A 17,129-nucleotide genomic window follows, 5' to 3' on the forward strand; every position below is an offset into this window, starting at 1 on the left:
CCAAATTATTATCACTGACCTCATCACTGAAACGCAAGATTTCCAGCTGAATGGCTAAAATCTTATAGTGTCATAAATAGACGTAAACAAAGTCTTAACTTTTAAAGTATCAGAATACTTTACCAAAAAGATATGCTGACATCCTAGACTAATTTTTCTGGTGTTTACACACATAATGTCATAGTATGTAATAGGTCTTTTATACAAATTACAGGTAAAATTTAAGGCAATATTAAATGCTGTAAATTAATAAACACATGCGTGGAATAATTGTATTCCACAGTTCCCCATTTGCAGTAAGAACTATTTTCACCAAATTTTTTCAAACTCTCTACTTACATTTGACATGTGAAAGCAGAAACTCCCCTTTTAGCAGGAAAACCAACCTAAACCAAAAATTTAGGGTTAGAAATCCTAGGTCTAGCCTTTTGGTGCCATGGCTAGTTCTAGTGAGTTATTTGGGAGTAGGGGAAAAAAAAAAGAGGTATACATCTTCATATAAACTTATAAAACTTTAAACGTTCAAAACTTCCAATAACAGCACGAAGCACTTATCTCTCCTTACACCCTAACAAATTTTTAAGCATGCCTCATTTGCCTAGTGGTATCAAGAGCTTTAATTTTTTTGTATTTTTTTTTTTGCCAGAGAAGATTTATAAAGCAGTGGGGTAGATGGTGCTGTTCTCCAGCTGTCTATCTTGAGGAGTTTCCTCACTGGACTAAACACAACATAATTTCTCTGTAATGTTACTGTGGAATCTTGGAAAAACATAATGTTCCTCCTGTTATGTGCAATAGATTCTTTTTTAATTGCAGCAGCTATAAAAAGCTTCTGTCTTTATAGCTGTGGAACCAAAGCGACAAAGCTTATGGTCATTCACTGTCAGCAGGTTTATGGAAGATTTATATATAGTATGTGCTCTGAGTTTACCATTTATTGTGATAATACTTACTAAAACTAGTGCTGAAAAATGCCTGTTATAGAATGGAGTTTTGCTGTCTTTAAATTTTCCTACAATTTTAATAGCCTTTGTGTATATTTATATATTTATATATTTCATTTATACATATATATGCATGCATGTACTTTGAGTATATACTTCTGTACACTATACTTTGTATAGTATTTTTTGGTTTATCTCCTTTTCCCTTAAACTTCTGTTTTATCTTGTCCAAAATGCAAAATATGTTCAGGCTGTTCCTTCCTCCTTTAACTTTTTTTTTTTTTTTAATTCTATAAACTGAACTTGTTTTGTTACCATTCTCTGACTGGCTTTCAGGACTTGTAGTCAATAGAAAATTATTGATGTTAATGGCATTGAAAATCCCCAAACTTCCAGTTATTTTGATAAGTTAAAATAATATCTTTTATATTTTTTAATTATCTATTTTCTTTTTTCTGTTTCTGAGATCACTGGTTCCACAGTATCTGCCATCAGTGGAAGAAGGCTACTTTTGGGGTTCTTTAAGCTATGCTCTAGTTTTAAAGTGTTGGACCCATGGTCCAGTTGAGCCAAACTGCAGTATGCATAGTCTGCTAAATTAACCTGATCATGGTAGTCATTTGTCAACAATTAAAAAAAAGCTAGAAGCAAAGTGTTCGTCAATTAATCAAAATAAGCAGAATTTGCCTTTAGAAGCATACCTAAATATTTTTCAGCTGTAAATGATGCTAGTTTAATCACAGAGCAACAGAAATGTGGTTTAGTTTTAATGTTGCTACATTTGGTATTTTATTAGTGTAATTTAGAGTAAATTCCCCATTCTGGAAAATCTGAGTTGAGCACTGGAACTCTGGCCTATCTAGAAAAGGAAAACAGAAAGGTTGAAATTTTTGAAAGGGGAACACAGGATTTAATCAGTCACTTTCGTTCATCTTATCTATTAATTTCTCATTTCCATGAGAAGTGTAGTGTGTCTCATCCCAACTAATTCTCATGAAAAATCCCTGTGTATGAAGATGCAGTTTCTGCTTTGACCTTCCTCGCTAACATGTCTGTAGTGCTCCTCAGTCACAGTGGACTAGTGCCTCCTACTTCTCCAGTATTCATTAAATGCTGTTTTCTTTCCTTCCTGTTTATGCCTAAATGTGGATGGATCAAAGCCAAATTGTATTTGTATATTCCCAAACTTCAGAAATATAGCAAAACCCCCAATCTATACCTGATAGCAAGTTACCAAATCTTCAGATTTTATCGAACCAGTTCCTCTCTATTTTTATGTATCTATGATAGACAACTTCCTCCTGTGGTATGTGCTCAGCATCTCCAAAACAATATTAGACCTTCATTAAGGTGTGAGAAATATATAGAGCAGCTTGGCTGCAGCTGAACAAAAAATAGTTGAGAAATTGCTAGATCTGAGAAGGTAGATTTCCCATTTTTGAACACATCTGTCTAGCACTGGAAATGAAGGTGCTGCAGCCAATTCATGTTTTTATTTACTCTCTCTTGTTACTACATGTAATTTAAAACAAAAACCTTATAGTGAATGAAGCAAGCCCTTTTGTATGAGATCTACATAGTTTTAAAGGCATACATGATGTGGGATTTAGAAAAAAACAAAATCTTTGCATAAACTTTGTGCTAAACACCATTACATATCATTGCTATACCCTGTACCCTTTCCCATTTTGTAATATTTCCATATTCTAGAGCATGTAAAATCTGACATGTAATAGATCAGATTAAACTGAGTGGTGAAGTAAGTCCTGACCTCTAAGCACAAATACCAGGTTTTAGAAACCTAGATCTCATTTTTCTGAGAGGCGAGCCCACAGGCGGATGCATCTAATGCCATCCCTGCAGCACAGTGAAGCAGCAGTGCTTGTGGATTTGGAGCAAGCAGCACAGTCTTTACCATGTAGGATGAGAAGGAAAACAACCCTCTGATAACTTGTTGCATTTCATAGTTTCTTCATATCTAAAAATCCCATATATAGTAAGCAGAATCAAAACCTGATGGCTTTTTTTTCAGTATACAAAAATCAAAAATTCAGCTTCTTCACAGGATTTGGCTTGACAGGCCCCCTGCGTCACCCTTGCCTTTCTCGCTCTCTTGCTTTTCTTCCACAGGAAAAGTAAGTCAGACATTACAGGATGCTGTCACAGAGGTTCTCAGCCAGTCCTCAAGATCTTGTCTGTGGCACTCACATTTTTTTCTCTCAAGAGGTGTACCAGGCTGTGTGCTGCATGGATACTGCAGCTGTCTATTGCTGAGCCCTTTCAGTGGGAGGGCTGTGGCTAGTGGAGAGCTGCTCATGGGGTCCCTCGTTTAAATACTGCACAGCAGAAGTGATGGTGGTTCAAGTTAACCCTATAGTATGTTTAATGCTGTTTGCATCTGATGGAAATTTAAAATATTTGACTCCCTGGAAACACACCACCTCCCAAAAATAATTAATGAGGTTTTTAAAAATTGCATGTAAGAAGCACAGGGCACACTCAGAAGTCAACTCTCTGCTCACTTCTGTTTTCCATCTTCTGCATAGCTATTACACTGGAGCATTTTATTTCATGTCAATATAGTAGCTTTAACATAGCATACATGTTGGGTAATGCTTTAGATAAAAATTCTAAGTCCATTTTGTAGCACACTATAGAAGTGGGTACTTCATACAGCAGGCAGATTCACATTAATTCTCAGATTATGCAGCTTAATAAGAGATAATGCCTTTTCTATGTGTTTCAAAGCACAAAATGAAATACATTAATTCTTACAAATGAAATGTGTAAGAGTGACTGGCTTAAACTTGCAACTGCCATTCATTTTTAGCGCGTGCAGCCCTGCAGTCTGGCTGCTGAGAGCTGTGCTTACTTGCTGTTCCTGTGAGTCTCTGCAGATTCACGGTCGCCCACTCTAAGAGAACATGCACACACTCTCTTTTTTTTCTCTCACACTGTCTGGCATACTTTCAGAATAACTCTTCGAAGACTTTCTGAACTGGGTATGGTAGTCTGATTATTATTTTTTTAACTGGGAACATGTTTAGTCCAGTGTTATTTAAACAAGCTTATCTCTTTGATCAAAGTCTACAATCTGAAATTTGAACAGGGTAGGGAGGGTGGCTGGGTGGGTGAGGAAATATATCAAGTACAGAGTTATGTGGTGTGCTGGTGTCTCAGCTCTGTGCCTGCGAAGGTACAAACGTGTATTGCTACAGAATATCCTTGCAAATGTAAAAAACTTTGGCTGTTTTAGTAGAAGTTCTGAAAGCACAGTATTATTTCTAAAAAAACCCGTTTTTAGTAAACTTTTCTTGACACTTCTAGTGACCCACATATTCAGTTTTTCAGTTTCTTGGGTTTTTTGAAGGTCGAGCCAAATAACTATGGAGTTGTTCAAGTATAGCATAGGCTTTGCTAGTATTCAAAACACACTAACTGGAGCCCATATATTAATGCATTCAGGGTTGACATTCGCCTGTTTCATTGACTGAACCACAGACCACAGCAATGAAGCTGGAGAGCTTGAAACAGTTTCTGGAGGTTTTCATTTAGCTCGTTCAGGAGAACTGGTTTGTGCAAAGTTAAAATTATATGGAATGAGATTGCAAGAAGAAGCATGCATGCCACACCTTTTCATTATGTTCTCTCGCTTCCTTTTTTTTTCTTTCTAAAAATAACTTTGAGAAGCATTTTTTTGAGAAGTTTTTTTTAAAGCCAATCCCGTTTAATTATTTTAGATTACTTGATTTTCTAGTCTGTTTTCAAAATTTAAGTTTGCTAAGCTTTTTTTCACAAGACTAGGAAAAAGAATTTCGTGTATTCAATTTATGTATCATGCAGTCAAATAACCATCTCCTGACTGTGGCAAAATCTGAATGATGTTTATTTCATCATTTTACAGCATTAAAAGAAGCAAGCATAATTTTCTAGGCTAGTCTAAAGCTTTTCCTTGCTTTTTAATGTTATTACAGTACTCTAGTAACTGCAAGTTGTGGTTGCTGATGGAAGTATATTATAAATCTTCACTTCTGCATAGGTATCATGCACACTTTAATTTTATTAGCTGGCTTTATTGACTGAGGCTTGCTCCCCCCACACCACACACACACACATATATACACACAGACAGACACACAGACGCGTGCTTGCACACACACACACACACGTTCTGCTTTGCCCTATCTCGGTTACAGCATAGTCCTGCCCAGGGTCAGTACAATGTACACATTACATATTTCTAGCAAACATGAAAATGAATCAAACAGGAGGAGAGATAAGCACAGATAGATTGGAGCCTGCTGAGGAAATAAACAGCAGTAATCTGACTGACCACTGGACTAGTCTTCCTGGTTGGATTTAAGTGTTCTTTCCCGTTAGTTGCTGCAAAGCACTGTACCCTGAAGTGAAAAATTAAACTATTAGTAAGAATGAAGTAACATTTAGACGGACAATTCTTTGGTATAACTCCAAAACTAATTGTTTCTGAAGTGATGTTTAAACCAACGTCGGCACAAGGCAAGGGTTCCTGGCTCGAAGCCAGCACCTTGTAATGCATATTAGAGCAGATGAGGAGTTCCTAAAAGTTAGAGAGAGGGAGAGGGAGGGAAGAAGAGAGAGAGAATGTGCATTTTCAGTGCTCACTCTGCATTTGTTTGTATCCTCCTCCTTGCTGAGATTAGAGGAATACCTGTGTAGTGCTGCTTTATTATGATTTCTGCTGAGCCTCAGAATAGGTTCTGGTATTTTTTTTAGGTGGACTGCCAGCTGCCGATCTCGCTGTTGACAATAAAAGCAGATATGTTCCTTGCTCACTGCCATTAGTACTGACCATGACCCTTCACACCAAAACCTCTGGAGTTACCCTGCTGCACCAGATTCAAGGCACTGAACTGGAGACACTGAGCAGACCTCAGCTGAAGATTCCCCTCGAGAGATCGCTCAGCGACATGTACGTGGAGACCAACAAGACAGGAGTTTTTAACTACCCAGAAGGAGCCACCTATGATTTTGGTACTACGGCTCCCGTCTACAGCTCTACTACACTCAGTTATGCCCCTACTTCTGAATCTTTTGGGTCCAGCAGTCTGGCAGGATTTCACTCACTGAACAGTGTCCCACCAAGCCCAGTGGTGTTCTTGCAAACGGCACCCCAGCTCTCGCCCTTCATCCATCATCACAGCCAACAGGTACCCTATTACCTTGAAAACGATCAGGGCAGCTTTGGGATGAGGGAAGCTGCTCCACCAGCCTTCTACAGGTAAATGCTACAGAAATTTTTCTTTCTTTTTTAAGCAGATGATCTGAGAAAATTAGAATGTGGAAATCTGTTATGCCCTAATATTTGCTTTTTGTGTAAAGGAGTATATGGTTTAATTGAATTGATATCTAGACCGTAAGAAATAGCATAGAATAAAACAAAACTGTAATTCACAGCCCACTGTGACTGTAAGCTGTAAATTTTGAAAGATGTACCTACATAAAAAACGAATCAGGTAATGAGTATAAATATTTCCTGGGAAAACACGAAATCGTAATTGATTAAAGAATGGCAAAGGACCTCAGTGTTGTAATGTATAGTAATACTGTCTGAAGTACACTAAAAAGACTTCCACCATTACACATTGTCAGTGTGAGTGGTTGTTTGTTCAGCTCTTAGCTGGTAGTAAGTGTATTTTTCTCCTCTGTGTTCCTTTGCAGTGTGAGAAATGGCTTATATAGGAAGTTGTTCAGAAGCACTATATCCTTCCTAAGCAGTGTTAGAGTTGACTCAGTGACAGTATTTCAGTCAGTAACCACCTTCCTGAGCTATCCAAAGAGCTGTGTTCGTATTAACATGCATTTTTCCTTGGAGAGTGATATATATTAACTGTAAACCTAGTGTGCTGCTTTTCAAAAGATAGGATCGTTCAGTGGGGTTTTTTAAATTTTTGTCCCTCAATAGGAAGTTGGGTTTTATTTTCTTTTTTTGGTCTGGAATAGAAAGATAAAAGTATCATTGAAAGGAGGAAATAATTTTCCTTGATAATAATTTTATCCTTGATAAAATAAATATTTTTATTTATTGTCAGTTGTGAAAAAAATTACATCTTTTCTTGAAGTAAGTGGCAGAAATTGATAGAATTATGGCTTCTAAAAAAAAAATCATCATACGTATCTGTACCCATGCTGTTAACATTTTGTGCAGTGTTCGTAGCATAGTTTTGTATCAGCTTATTATACTGGGCTTCAGTGAGTCAAAGTGAACAGTTAGATGTAATTTTTGTTTCTGAACTCTGTTGTTCTCTGTTGATTTGAGAGATACAGGTGAATTTGTTAGAAATGTAACAACTCGGAAAGAATAAAAGCAAGTTATTTTTTCTGTGTGGAGGGCCAGACTCTGCTAGACTTATTTGCACAATGTAACACGTCACCGTGAACAGCAGTGTGTATTCTTAAGTCTAAGTCAGACTGACTAAGAATCTGGTATTAAAATCTGGTCCCAGAAAACAAAATGCTTGCACTTTTTTGCAATGGATTAGTCAGATTTGGGGAGCAGATAGACTAAAGACTGGTGGAATGATAGATCATGGTTATGTTAAACTGTCCAATACAGTGATCTGTAAACTGTAAACTGAATTGATTCAAACAAAATTCATTTTAGTGCAGCCAAATACAGTACCTCCTGGAAGAATGAGTACGTGTCAGAGCATAGTGATCTTGAATGATTACCAGTGACTTGAGAGTAAAACTGCACTTTGTGCTAGATTAAAAGGCTTTTTTTACGTGAATGTCTTGTGCAAACCTATGGTGAAAAGTGTGTAAGTGACCTTATGTATGTAAGCAGTAAAGTAGGGAGTTTGTGAAGTTGAAATACGCAGGCAGAAAATGTTCTATACTCAAGTATTGTACTGCAGGAGGATTCAAACCTAAGAATCACCTGGACGTAGATGTTGCTATGGAAATAGTGTTCTTTTAATTTTTAAGCAGTGAATTAAGGTGAGACCCTTAAAAATAAAATTAAAATATTGTTTTGTTTAACTGCTGGAGCAAATATGTAAGACCAGTGCTGTATTCCCCTTTTTCTGACATTTCTGATCAAGGTTGTGTGTCACCCTTGGAGATGTGTATTAGCCATATGAAATTGCTGAGGCTTAATGCAGCAGTAATTAGGTGAATTTATGATCTTGGATATGCCAGAAGGTTTATCTGCATACAGTGTTGTACAAATGATTTAATGGCCCCTTCCAGCCATAACTGTGGAACGCATCTTACGTGGTAATAAGAAATGTGTTTCAAAGTGCTTGCTATGATTACCTTTTGTTAACAGGCATGGTACTGTTGGAATTGAATTTATAAAAACTGTACTTTTTTTTGCTTTTCATTTTTGTGACGTTGTATTTACAAAGTTATCACCCTCACAACATTAAACATTACGTCTTTCTCCTTGTGTTTTGGCATGAGCCCAATCACCAGTAGACTGTCAAAAATAATTTGAATAGGTGTTCACTGCCTGGGAAATATTTAATTGTCTAGACATTGGATTTAAGATCAAGTTCTTTAAAAACTTCCATTTTGCTTTATTTATTTGGATAGTCTCATTAGTTTCAATTGGGTTATGGGAGAAAAGAGAGCACAGGGCAGTGTAACCTGGCAATGAATAAATTGGAGAGTGAAAGATGTCTAACTACCAAAATAGTGAGTTTCTGGACCTACCAGTAGGAGTGGTAAAGACAAAAAATCTTAAAACAAGAAGGCCTAAAAAACGTTATAATGAATCATGATTAGTTTGCGATATGACTGCCTGCTTCTATAAAAAGTTATGTAACCTAAAACCCAGTAAGACTCCTCTGCAATTCTCATTTACCTTTCTGTGTAACTGAATTGTGCTGTTCGGCTTTTAGGGCAGAAATATTTGCATTGTATCACCCTGATCTACTCTAATTTGACATGCAAGTGCTGCATTCAGTGATAAAAGTATCTAGGACAATAAATAAACATTATAGGTTGGAGCCGAGGTGATATTCCATTTGATACTTGGATAAAATGTTAAAAATCTTTAGTCACAAAACTAAAAAATTACTCAGTGTGATAAGAAAAACTTTTAATGTCTTTTGTTTTTGTTAATAAGTGTTCAGAATCATACTGCCTGTAGGCATATATGTGTTAATACGTGTATAACTACATGTCTCCTAATTCTGGAGTTATATTTTGTCTTTCAAATAGTGACTCTTTTTCCAGAAGAGTTACTCTTGTTGTGAGATAATGGCAGGCTTCTATATCTGGCATATATCTGAACATAACAATACATGAAAATAATGATTTTTAAAGAATGAAATAAATACATTTAATGTCCCTTCTGCAATCTCTAAATCATGAGGCATCAGAATGTAAAAAGTGGAAAAAAAGGGCTTAATTAACTCAAATTGTGTTGTCTACACCTAGACCCTTTTTATGTCTGATCTTGTGGCTGTTTTTATAGCTAGCCAGACTAAAATACCTTTTTCTTATCTGACAATGTCAAATCTCACTATTTTTTAAAATTTTATTGATAAATGTTAGTACTGGGGTTTTTTATTATTAAATGCCGACTAGTGGTTGATTATTATTACAGGAGATCTTGTACTCATGACTATTAAAGTAAATTAACGGAAATAATTACTTTGTTCTTAACTACTGAATTTGAGTTCTGGTAATTTCTGGTTATTTCCTCTTGCTTTTCAGCAAGTTTTGATCCACATAGGGAAAAATCAAGACTTACAGCAGCTAATTTACCTCAGTAGATTCCTACAAGCAACAGCAGAACATCCTTTTTGCTCTGCCGGTTTGTGACATTCTCCTGTCATCCCACTGAGTTTGCACTTCTCAGATCTCAAGTAAAATCATGCATATATTTAAGGCTCTTTGTAGCCTGTCTTTGGTGCTGGTTCCAAATTCAGCCAAAAAAAAAAAAAATGGACTGCACCTTCCAGCTCCTTGATGAGAAAGTTGTCTGTCAGTCTGTAGTGAGGGACAGAGACTGGGCAAATCGGTGTACAAACAGAATAACAGATGAATTGCTCCCTCACTTTTAGTGGCTAGCTTGTATCTTCTAATACTTCAGGCTCTACGTTTAGATTGATATAATAAAGTATTTGTTTAGCATTATCCACGTTTATCATACTGCAGTTGAGTCTGCTGTTCTCATCAGTATGATCACAGCTTTAATTTTAATGCTTGCAAAAATTGAGAACGATTAAAAATGTAGATTGATCCCTCTTCTGTTGTAATTCATAAATCCATCAGTCCAAGAAATAGTTATGTAACCAAATACATAAACTTTGTTAACCTTGTCTGATTCATTATGAATTTTTCCAGCTGATCATTTTGAGTTCTAAACAGATAAGATTTTTTCCAAATTTTAAAATTAAGTGTTAAAATGAATGCAAAGTTCAAAGATAATTTTTCTTATTTTTTTTAATGTAGCATGAAGTATTTCATAACACGGAGTATGATGTAATGTAGTGTTTTGCTTTGCTTTTTTGTTTATTTTTCTCTAAAACGTCAATCTGCTCAGAGGTCGTCTCTTGAATAGTTCAAGTGTTCAGGCAATTTCTTGAACACTTGAAGTGTTCCTGTTTTCAGGGCTTGTACTGGTATCTCTGACAACTTTACAGCAATAGATGACTGTAATAAAAGAGACAGGAAAACATGGAGTCGTCTCATGGATAGTTTCTCATCTCATGGAAATGTTGTAAAGATAAGCCCATTAAGTGTTCTGAGATGTTCACACGTGAAAATTATGAGGGACTGGTACAAACCAACTTTGGTGTTTCTGCAGCCCTTCTTGGAGCACGTGCTGATGTGGATCTTGCTGCAAGTGTGCTTGCACCATAAAGTCACCAATCCACGTTGCTGAGGAGCACATGTGATCTGTGCCACCGTGTGCCCTTGAATAAGGGGTAAAAGAGCTCCTGTGCTTCCTCATTACCCTTGTTTCTGCCAAAGGCAGGGGGATAGATCTCACTTGCTCTCTCTTCTCATTGAAGAAAACTTTCTTCACTTCTGCAGCAGGTACATTTTTTGCATAAACCACCGAAACAGGAAGTGCTCCATATATCAAGTCCTTCCGAATTGAAATTTGTGTCTGAACCCATGGTTGTTCAGACAGACCATGTGAATGGGGTTCATTTGATTAAAGGTAGACACCTAGGTCTGTATTCATTTTTCCATTCCTTAGACGTCTGGTGCCATTTGAGAGGCCAGAAGGTTAGATAAGACTAGTAGATATGACACAGGACCTGCTGGGTAGCTGTAACTTTTTGCAGCAGGAGGTGTGTCAGTGAGGGTCACCACCTGGAAGACCTCAAATGGCATTGACAACAGCATCAAACCTGCACATGGTTTGATGTGACAACAGCATCAAACCTCCTTCTTACTCTGAGACAGAGAGAAGGAGGCTCTGTGAACATACCTCTTTCTAGGGTACCTGATGAAAATAGACCAAGTGCATTAGGCTCAAAAAAAGCAAGTTTATCTTTCCTGTATTATAAAAGATAGCTACATTCTATTCCAGATAGCTACTGGATGAAGATGGATACCCAATGATATCCAAAGTTAACGTGAAATTAATCCCACCTATACATCTCCTGTAAAGAACCAAAAAAAACATGCTCTATAATATCCCTTCACATAGACACTGACTGCAGTATGTCCCTTGAGAGGGAGACGGGGAATTGACTCTATGTCACTGGCCTTGATCACTCTTGCTCTGAGGCTATTGAAACAACAAACACTGCTGGCTATATCTGCTCTGATATGGAAAGCATTAGTTGCTGGCATTAGTTCCTTCAGCAATTGCAAAGTGAACATCAGATGCCAGCATTTTTTATTAAACCAACAAGACAGGCTGACCAGATCTAAGGCATAGCGCCAAAACAACGCAAGAGAAGATTCCTGCAACTGAAGTGCATCCACATTTTCTAACAAATTGAGATTTTGGTAATTTTTGTAATTTGATATTTTTGACAGTGAAACTCTGAAACTAATCATGAGCTCCCTGGTCTGTCTGCAGAGAGTTTTCTATTAATTATTCAGGTATCAGAACAGAGATGAGAGCAGAGGTGCTGTCCTTCAACATTCTCATTTGAAGTGCTGTTTTCATTGCATTCATTGCAGGGACTGTTTGTAAAATTTGCTGTACAGGGAGAAGTCACATCTGAGGCTTAGTGGCCTTTCCAGTGGCTTGCAAAAGGTTGTAATTTACCACAGCTCATTAGGAGCCCTGATCAATGCAACACTGGGCAAGGCAAGGCATTTATGCGTTTCTGCCAAGCTCAGATTCCAGTTTCTGGGAGGCTTCTTACTTCATCTCACTCAAGATATTCTTGTGCAAGACTATGAAAGCATGAGTGACACCGGTTAGAGACAAGAAGATCATAAATCTGCAGGATAACCTTTTTCCTTGATAAGATATTGATAACAACATTGGATTCAGAAGTGATCTAGGTATTTTATTTTAACCCTTTACTAGAAAAAGGGGATATGGTCCTCAGAAGACAGAAAGCTTAAATATGACTGTCCTAAATGTAAATCCTATTTGATACATGTACATAACAATTGCAGTGGTCTTCCACCCACTGCAGTTTTAACTAATGACACAACAGCCAGCACCTATATAAATAAGAAATAAGAAAAGATGGCTCACTGCATGGAAACCATTGGTAAAAGTGAAAAAGAGCAGTAAAGGCAGAAAGTTGGAAGTAACTAAGGACTTCCTAAAAAAGCAGCTGGTAACTAACAGTGAACAGCCATGCATGTAACCACCTCCATCCAGTGGGTTGTCTACAACTCTCCAAGGGTGCAGTTCCCCTCACATCAGGCAATATGGGTGGAATGTATTCCTCTGGTTCCACGTGCTGCTGTCTCACAATACTGCCAGCTGCCAGAACTGACCTCCTCAGGAGCCAGGCAGCAGAATCTGTGCAAGGTAACTGTTGAATGCTACAGGGAAGAGCCCTCTCTCCCTCTGAGGATGACAGACCAGTGAGCACCTAGGCAGCACCAGGCTGCATTTCACATCCATGAATTTCACCTTTCATTCATAAACTATGTGAGTAGGCAGTGTGGTTTTTTTTCCATCTTGACCATCCTATCTAATTAAGAAAACTACTTTTAACTGATTACATAGGGAAAAGCTGTATTCTTCCATTGAAGATTTTTTGCAGTTTCTCAGCAGTCTGCAGTCCAAATGTCCAGTGCAAATTTAATTGCTACTTCCAGTCTTCTCTCCCTCTTCTATTACTTGCTATCATGCTAACAGTGCTTTGATCACTGCATTCCACTTCAGTACTGATTTGTGCTGCTACAAGATGGCTATACAAAACTTTCTAGGATACTGCAAAGGAGGACATCAAAGCTGGAAGAAGAGGGAAGGGAAATTTACTGCAACTCAGGAAAAGTCTCAGCTCATGATAAATAACAATCATTAGGAAGATGCTGTGCAGGAAGCAGCAGTTGTAGAAGAAAATGGGACATAAAATTTAGGCCCCAAATCTTAAGTCCCAAGGCTGGGAAACTCATAATATATTTTCCAAATAGCCTTCGCTGTGGTTTTTGCGTATAGTTTTGCTAAAATTGGAATATGTAATACCTACTGCTTTCTTTCTATTTCCCTTCTACTTTTATTTTCTTTTTACTTTTAAATGTAATTCAGCTTTGAGAGACAAGATCTGTTAATTCAAAAATCAGTGAAAGATCATTAAGTCATAGAACAGTTTGGGTTGAAAGAGAAGACTAGTTCCAGATCACCTGGCATGGGCAGAGACACCTTTCACTAGACCAGGTTGCTCAGGGCTCCATCAAGCCTTGCCTTGAACATCTCCAGGGATGAGGCATTCACAACTTCTCTGGACAACCTGTTCCAGTGCCTCACCACTCTCATAGCAAAGAATTTCTTCCTAATATCCAGTCTCAACTGACCCTCTTTCAGTTTAAGGTCATTCTTCCTTGTCCGGTCACTACATGGCCTTGTAAAAAGTCCCTCTCTGGTTTTCTTGTAGGCCCCCTTTGGGTACTGGAATGTTGCTGTAAGGTCTCTTCTCCAGGCTGAACAGCCCAAGCTCTCTCAGCCTGTCCTCATAGGAGGGGTGCTCCATTCCTCCGATCATCCTTGTGGTCCTCTTCTGGACCTTCTTGATAAGGTAGCCTTTGGCAGACCTTCACTGTAATGTCACCTGTCCCTGCCCCTCCCTTTAATCCTGACCTGTAAATTCTCAGTTGGCTCCACATCTATCCCCAGGTGGAGCTTCATGCATTCCAGCTCCTCCTTGACATATTCTGGTGTTTAGAAGCTTACTCTTTTTCCTTCTTCCAGTTGATCTATAAACAGATGGAAGTTTGGAAGGTGCTAACTCTAAAAATTGTATTTTAATTTTACTGTTGAAGACAAGTACTATAAAATATGATCTTTGGCAAAAATAAAACGTCACTTAATGCCCAGTTTTCAGTTTATAAAGCCAGTAAACATTCTTAAAACATTTTGTTTGCTGAGCCATCTTGATCAAGCAGTATCTAGTTATTACTGAAAAACTTGTTGGTGTCTAAGAGAAATTAATTTGAGTAAGTGTACTCTGCTTTTGTTATTAGTTATGACGTGGACTTGACAGTGAGATCCCTATTTCAAATGGCATATCATAGAACCCTTGTCTTCAGGAAACTGTAGCCATGGCAAAGAATACTCTGAGAGTGCACAGCAAATCTAGTCACCTTTGGGGAACTAATATGTGGAAGGACAGCTTTGTCTGTTTGTTTCCATCCTGCAGTAAAATGATACTTCTCCTTCAGCCATATTGATAACCACAAGCAAGGAAAAATATGTATGTTGCCAACACATGAGCCACTGTCGCAGATTTATTACCTTGCAATACCTTTTTGTGGTTTGGATTATTTAGAATTTATGGGTTGAAAAGTATGTTAGTTTATCCTTGCCATGCTATGAGAAGTATAATCCTAATTTTAATCTACAGGAATACCAATTAGAGATAAAGCATGCAAATCCTGCTAGTGGTGAGAGTATTGTAATTATGTTCATGGAGAAAGGTAGTGAGATAGAAACCCATATGAAATAATGTAGCTGAATGTTTAATGGTAACAATATCAAAACCAGTAAAGATGTAAGAATATCTGCCAGATGTATGGCATTTTAAGGAATCAGATATTTTTAAAGCAGGTTGCACTTCAGTACATTTTTACTATCTTTTCCTTGATTCAAGACATAAAAAAAGCCGAACAAAGTGGAAGTTAATCTGATTCTACAGAGAAATTTTTAAACATCCTGGAATAAAATTCAACTTTATTTACAGGCAGTTGTAGTAACACTGCTTATTATTAAGTCTGACTAAGTTCCTCTCTTTTTTGCTTATTTATATTGTTTAGCTTTGGCTTATATTTTCCATGTTAGAATATTGTCTTGGGTAAATTTTTTTAAATGCATTTTGACAAAAATGGCTTGACTTTCTAAGTATCATGAAGGGAAAGAAAGTTTTGCTATACACATGGAAAAAACCCCCTAACATTTTCACTGAACATCCTAGACACCATTGTGTTATAGGTATACATACATCTAATACTTGGTAGTGGGAGAATGCTGTCAAATCAGGGTTGTTTTTCTTTCTTTTTTCCCCAGAAATTTTGCTCAGATTTAAGCTACAAACTCTTGAAACACCTCTATTTACAGTTGGATCTGTTTGCATTTGATAGCTAAATTATATGTAATTTTATCTACCATACATGCTCCATCCTTTCTCAGTGATTCTATATTGACCTGATTGCAAGAGCATCCTTCTCTGCCAAATGTGTGAGGTTGCTTCATCGCACAGCTGCATGACATTTCAACAGGATTTTCTCTGCAAATATCACTGTGGGCAGGGGTAATTTACTGAGAGATGAGAATCACAGGGTAAGGTAAGTTTGAAGGAGTGAGCAAGTTTGAAGATTATCTGGTTAGCATCTCAAAGCAAGGCTCACTTCAAAGTTAGATGAGGTTTCTCAGGCCCTTATCCAGTTGTGTTTTGTAGATACACAGGAATGGAGGCTCCACATCCCCTCAGGGCAATCTGTTACAGCGGTGAACCACTCTCACTGTGAAAAACTTTTTCCTAATACATAATCAGACTATTCTTTGCCCAAAGATGTGTCAGATGTCTCTCATCCTTTCATGGTGTTCTCCAAGAAGAGTCTAACTCTGTTTCCTTTAAAGCATCCGATTATACTGTTGATGACAGCAATAAATCCTGCCTTAGCCTTCTCTTTGGAAAACTGAACAAATTCAGTTCCCTCAGCATCTCCTCATATGCCATTTGTTCCAGCCCCCTCCTCATCTTAGTGGCTGTCCCTGGACTTGCTCCAGTGTGTCAAAGGCTGGCTTCAGCTTGGAAGCCCCAAATTGGAAGCAGTTTTGCAGCTGCCAAGGAGAGGGGAACCAGCCCTGCTCTCAGCCTCCTGTAGATGTTTGTATTAGTACAGCCCAGCCCCTGCTGTATTTCTGCAGGGGGTTATTCTATTCCAGGTATTTGCCATTTTATTGCTCTGTGTTTTCCAGTGCTGAACTTCATGAGCTTCCTGCTGGACCATTTCTCCAGCCTGTTGAGGTCCACCTTATAGGGAACTTTGCTCTGCAGCAAATCCACCACTCTGCATGCTCCCTGTCCTCCATTTTGGTATCTGTCATTAACTTGCTAGGGGTGCAGTTCCTCCCTTCATCTCTATTGTTAGTGAAATACCTCAGTAATGATTGCCTACGAATACCACTGCAAGCTTGCCAAATTTCAGCTGTTGATAAAAATCTGTTGAGACTAGCAGTCCAGTCATTTTCCATCCACCTTATAGTTCATCTGTGTAGCCCATATCCCACTTCATTGGGACTGAGAAAACTGGTCTCTCTCGTGCCTTTAGTGCCTTTCTTCTTCTGTGTTTGGCAAAAGTCACATCAGCAAAATGCAGTAAAAAACTGATCTTGCAGTATAGGAAGATGGGTTGAGGAGAAAATAAAGGTGGTCTCAATGAAGAACAAAATGGGGCCAGTGAAGAAATCTTATGGGTCTGGTAAGGTAGAAACTTTGAATCCCTGGTGAGGTGCTGTAGCAGGCTGTAGTGAGCTGTGAGACAGAACATGGAGGAATAAGAAATGCCCTAGTAGTAGGAAATAGATGATGTATAAGTTCCTGG

The 17,129-nt window shown here is 38.0% G+C and overlaps 1 protein-coding gene across 1 annotated transcript in view; it reads left to right on the forward strand.

Moving 5' to 3' along the window:
- Positions 1 to 17,129, forward strand: part of ESR1 (estrogen receptor 1) — a 162,985-nt gene that overhangs the window by 47,781 nt on the left and 98,075 nt on the right. Inside the window, 1 exon segment of the mRNA XM_032101883.1 lies at positions 5,700 to 6,204. Coding sequence (XP_031957774.1) covers positions 5,700 to 6,204 — 505 coding nt within the window.

Source organism: Corvus moneduloides, chromosome 3 (genome assembly GCF_009650955.1).
Source record: "Corvus moneduloides isolate bCorMon1 chromosome 3, bCorMon1.pri, whole genome shotgun sequence".
Lineage (NCBI taxonomy): Eukaryota > Metazoa > Chordata > Aves > Passeriformes > Corvidae > Corvus > Corvus moneduloides.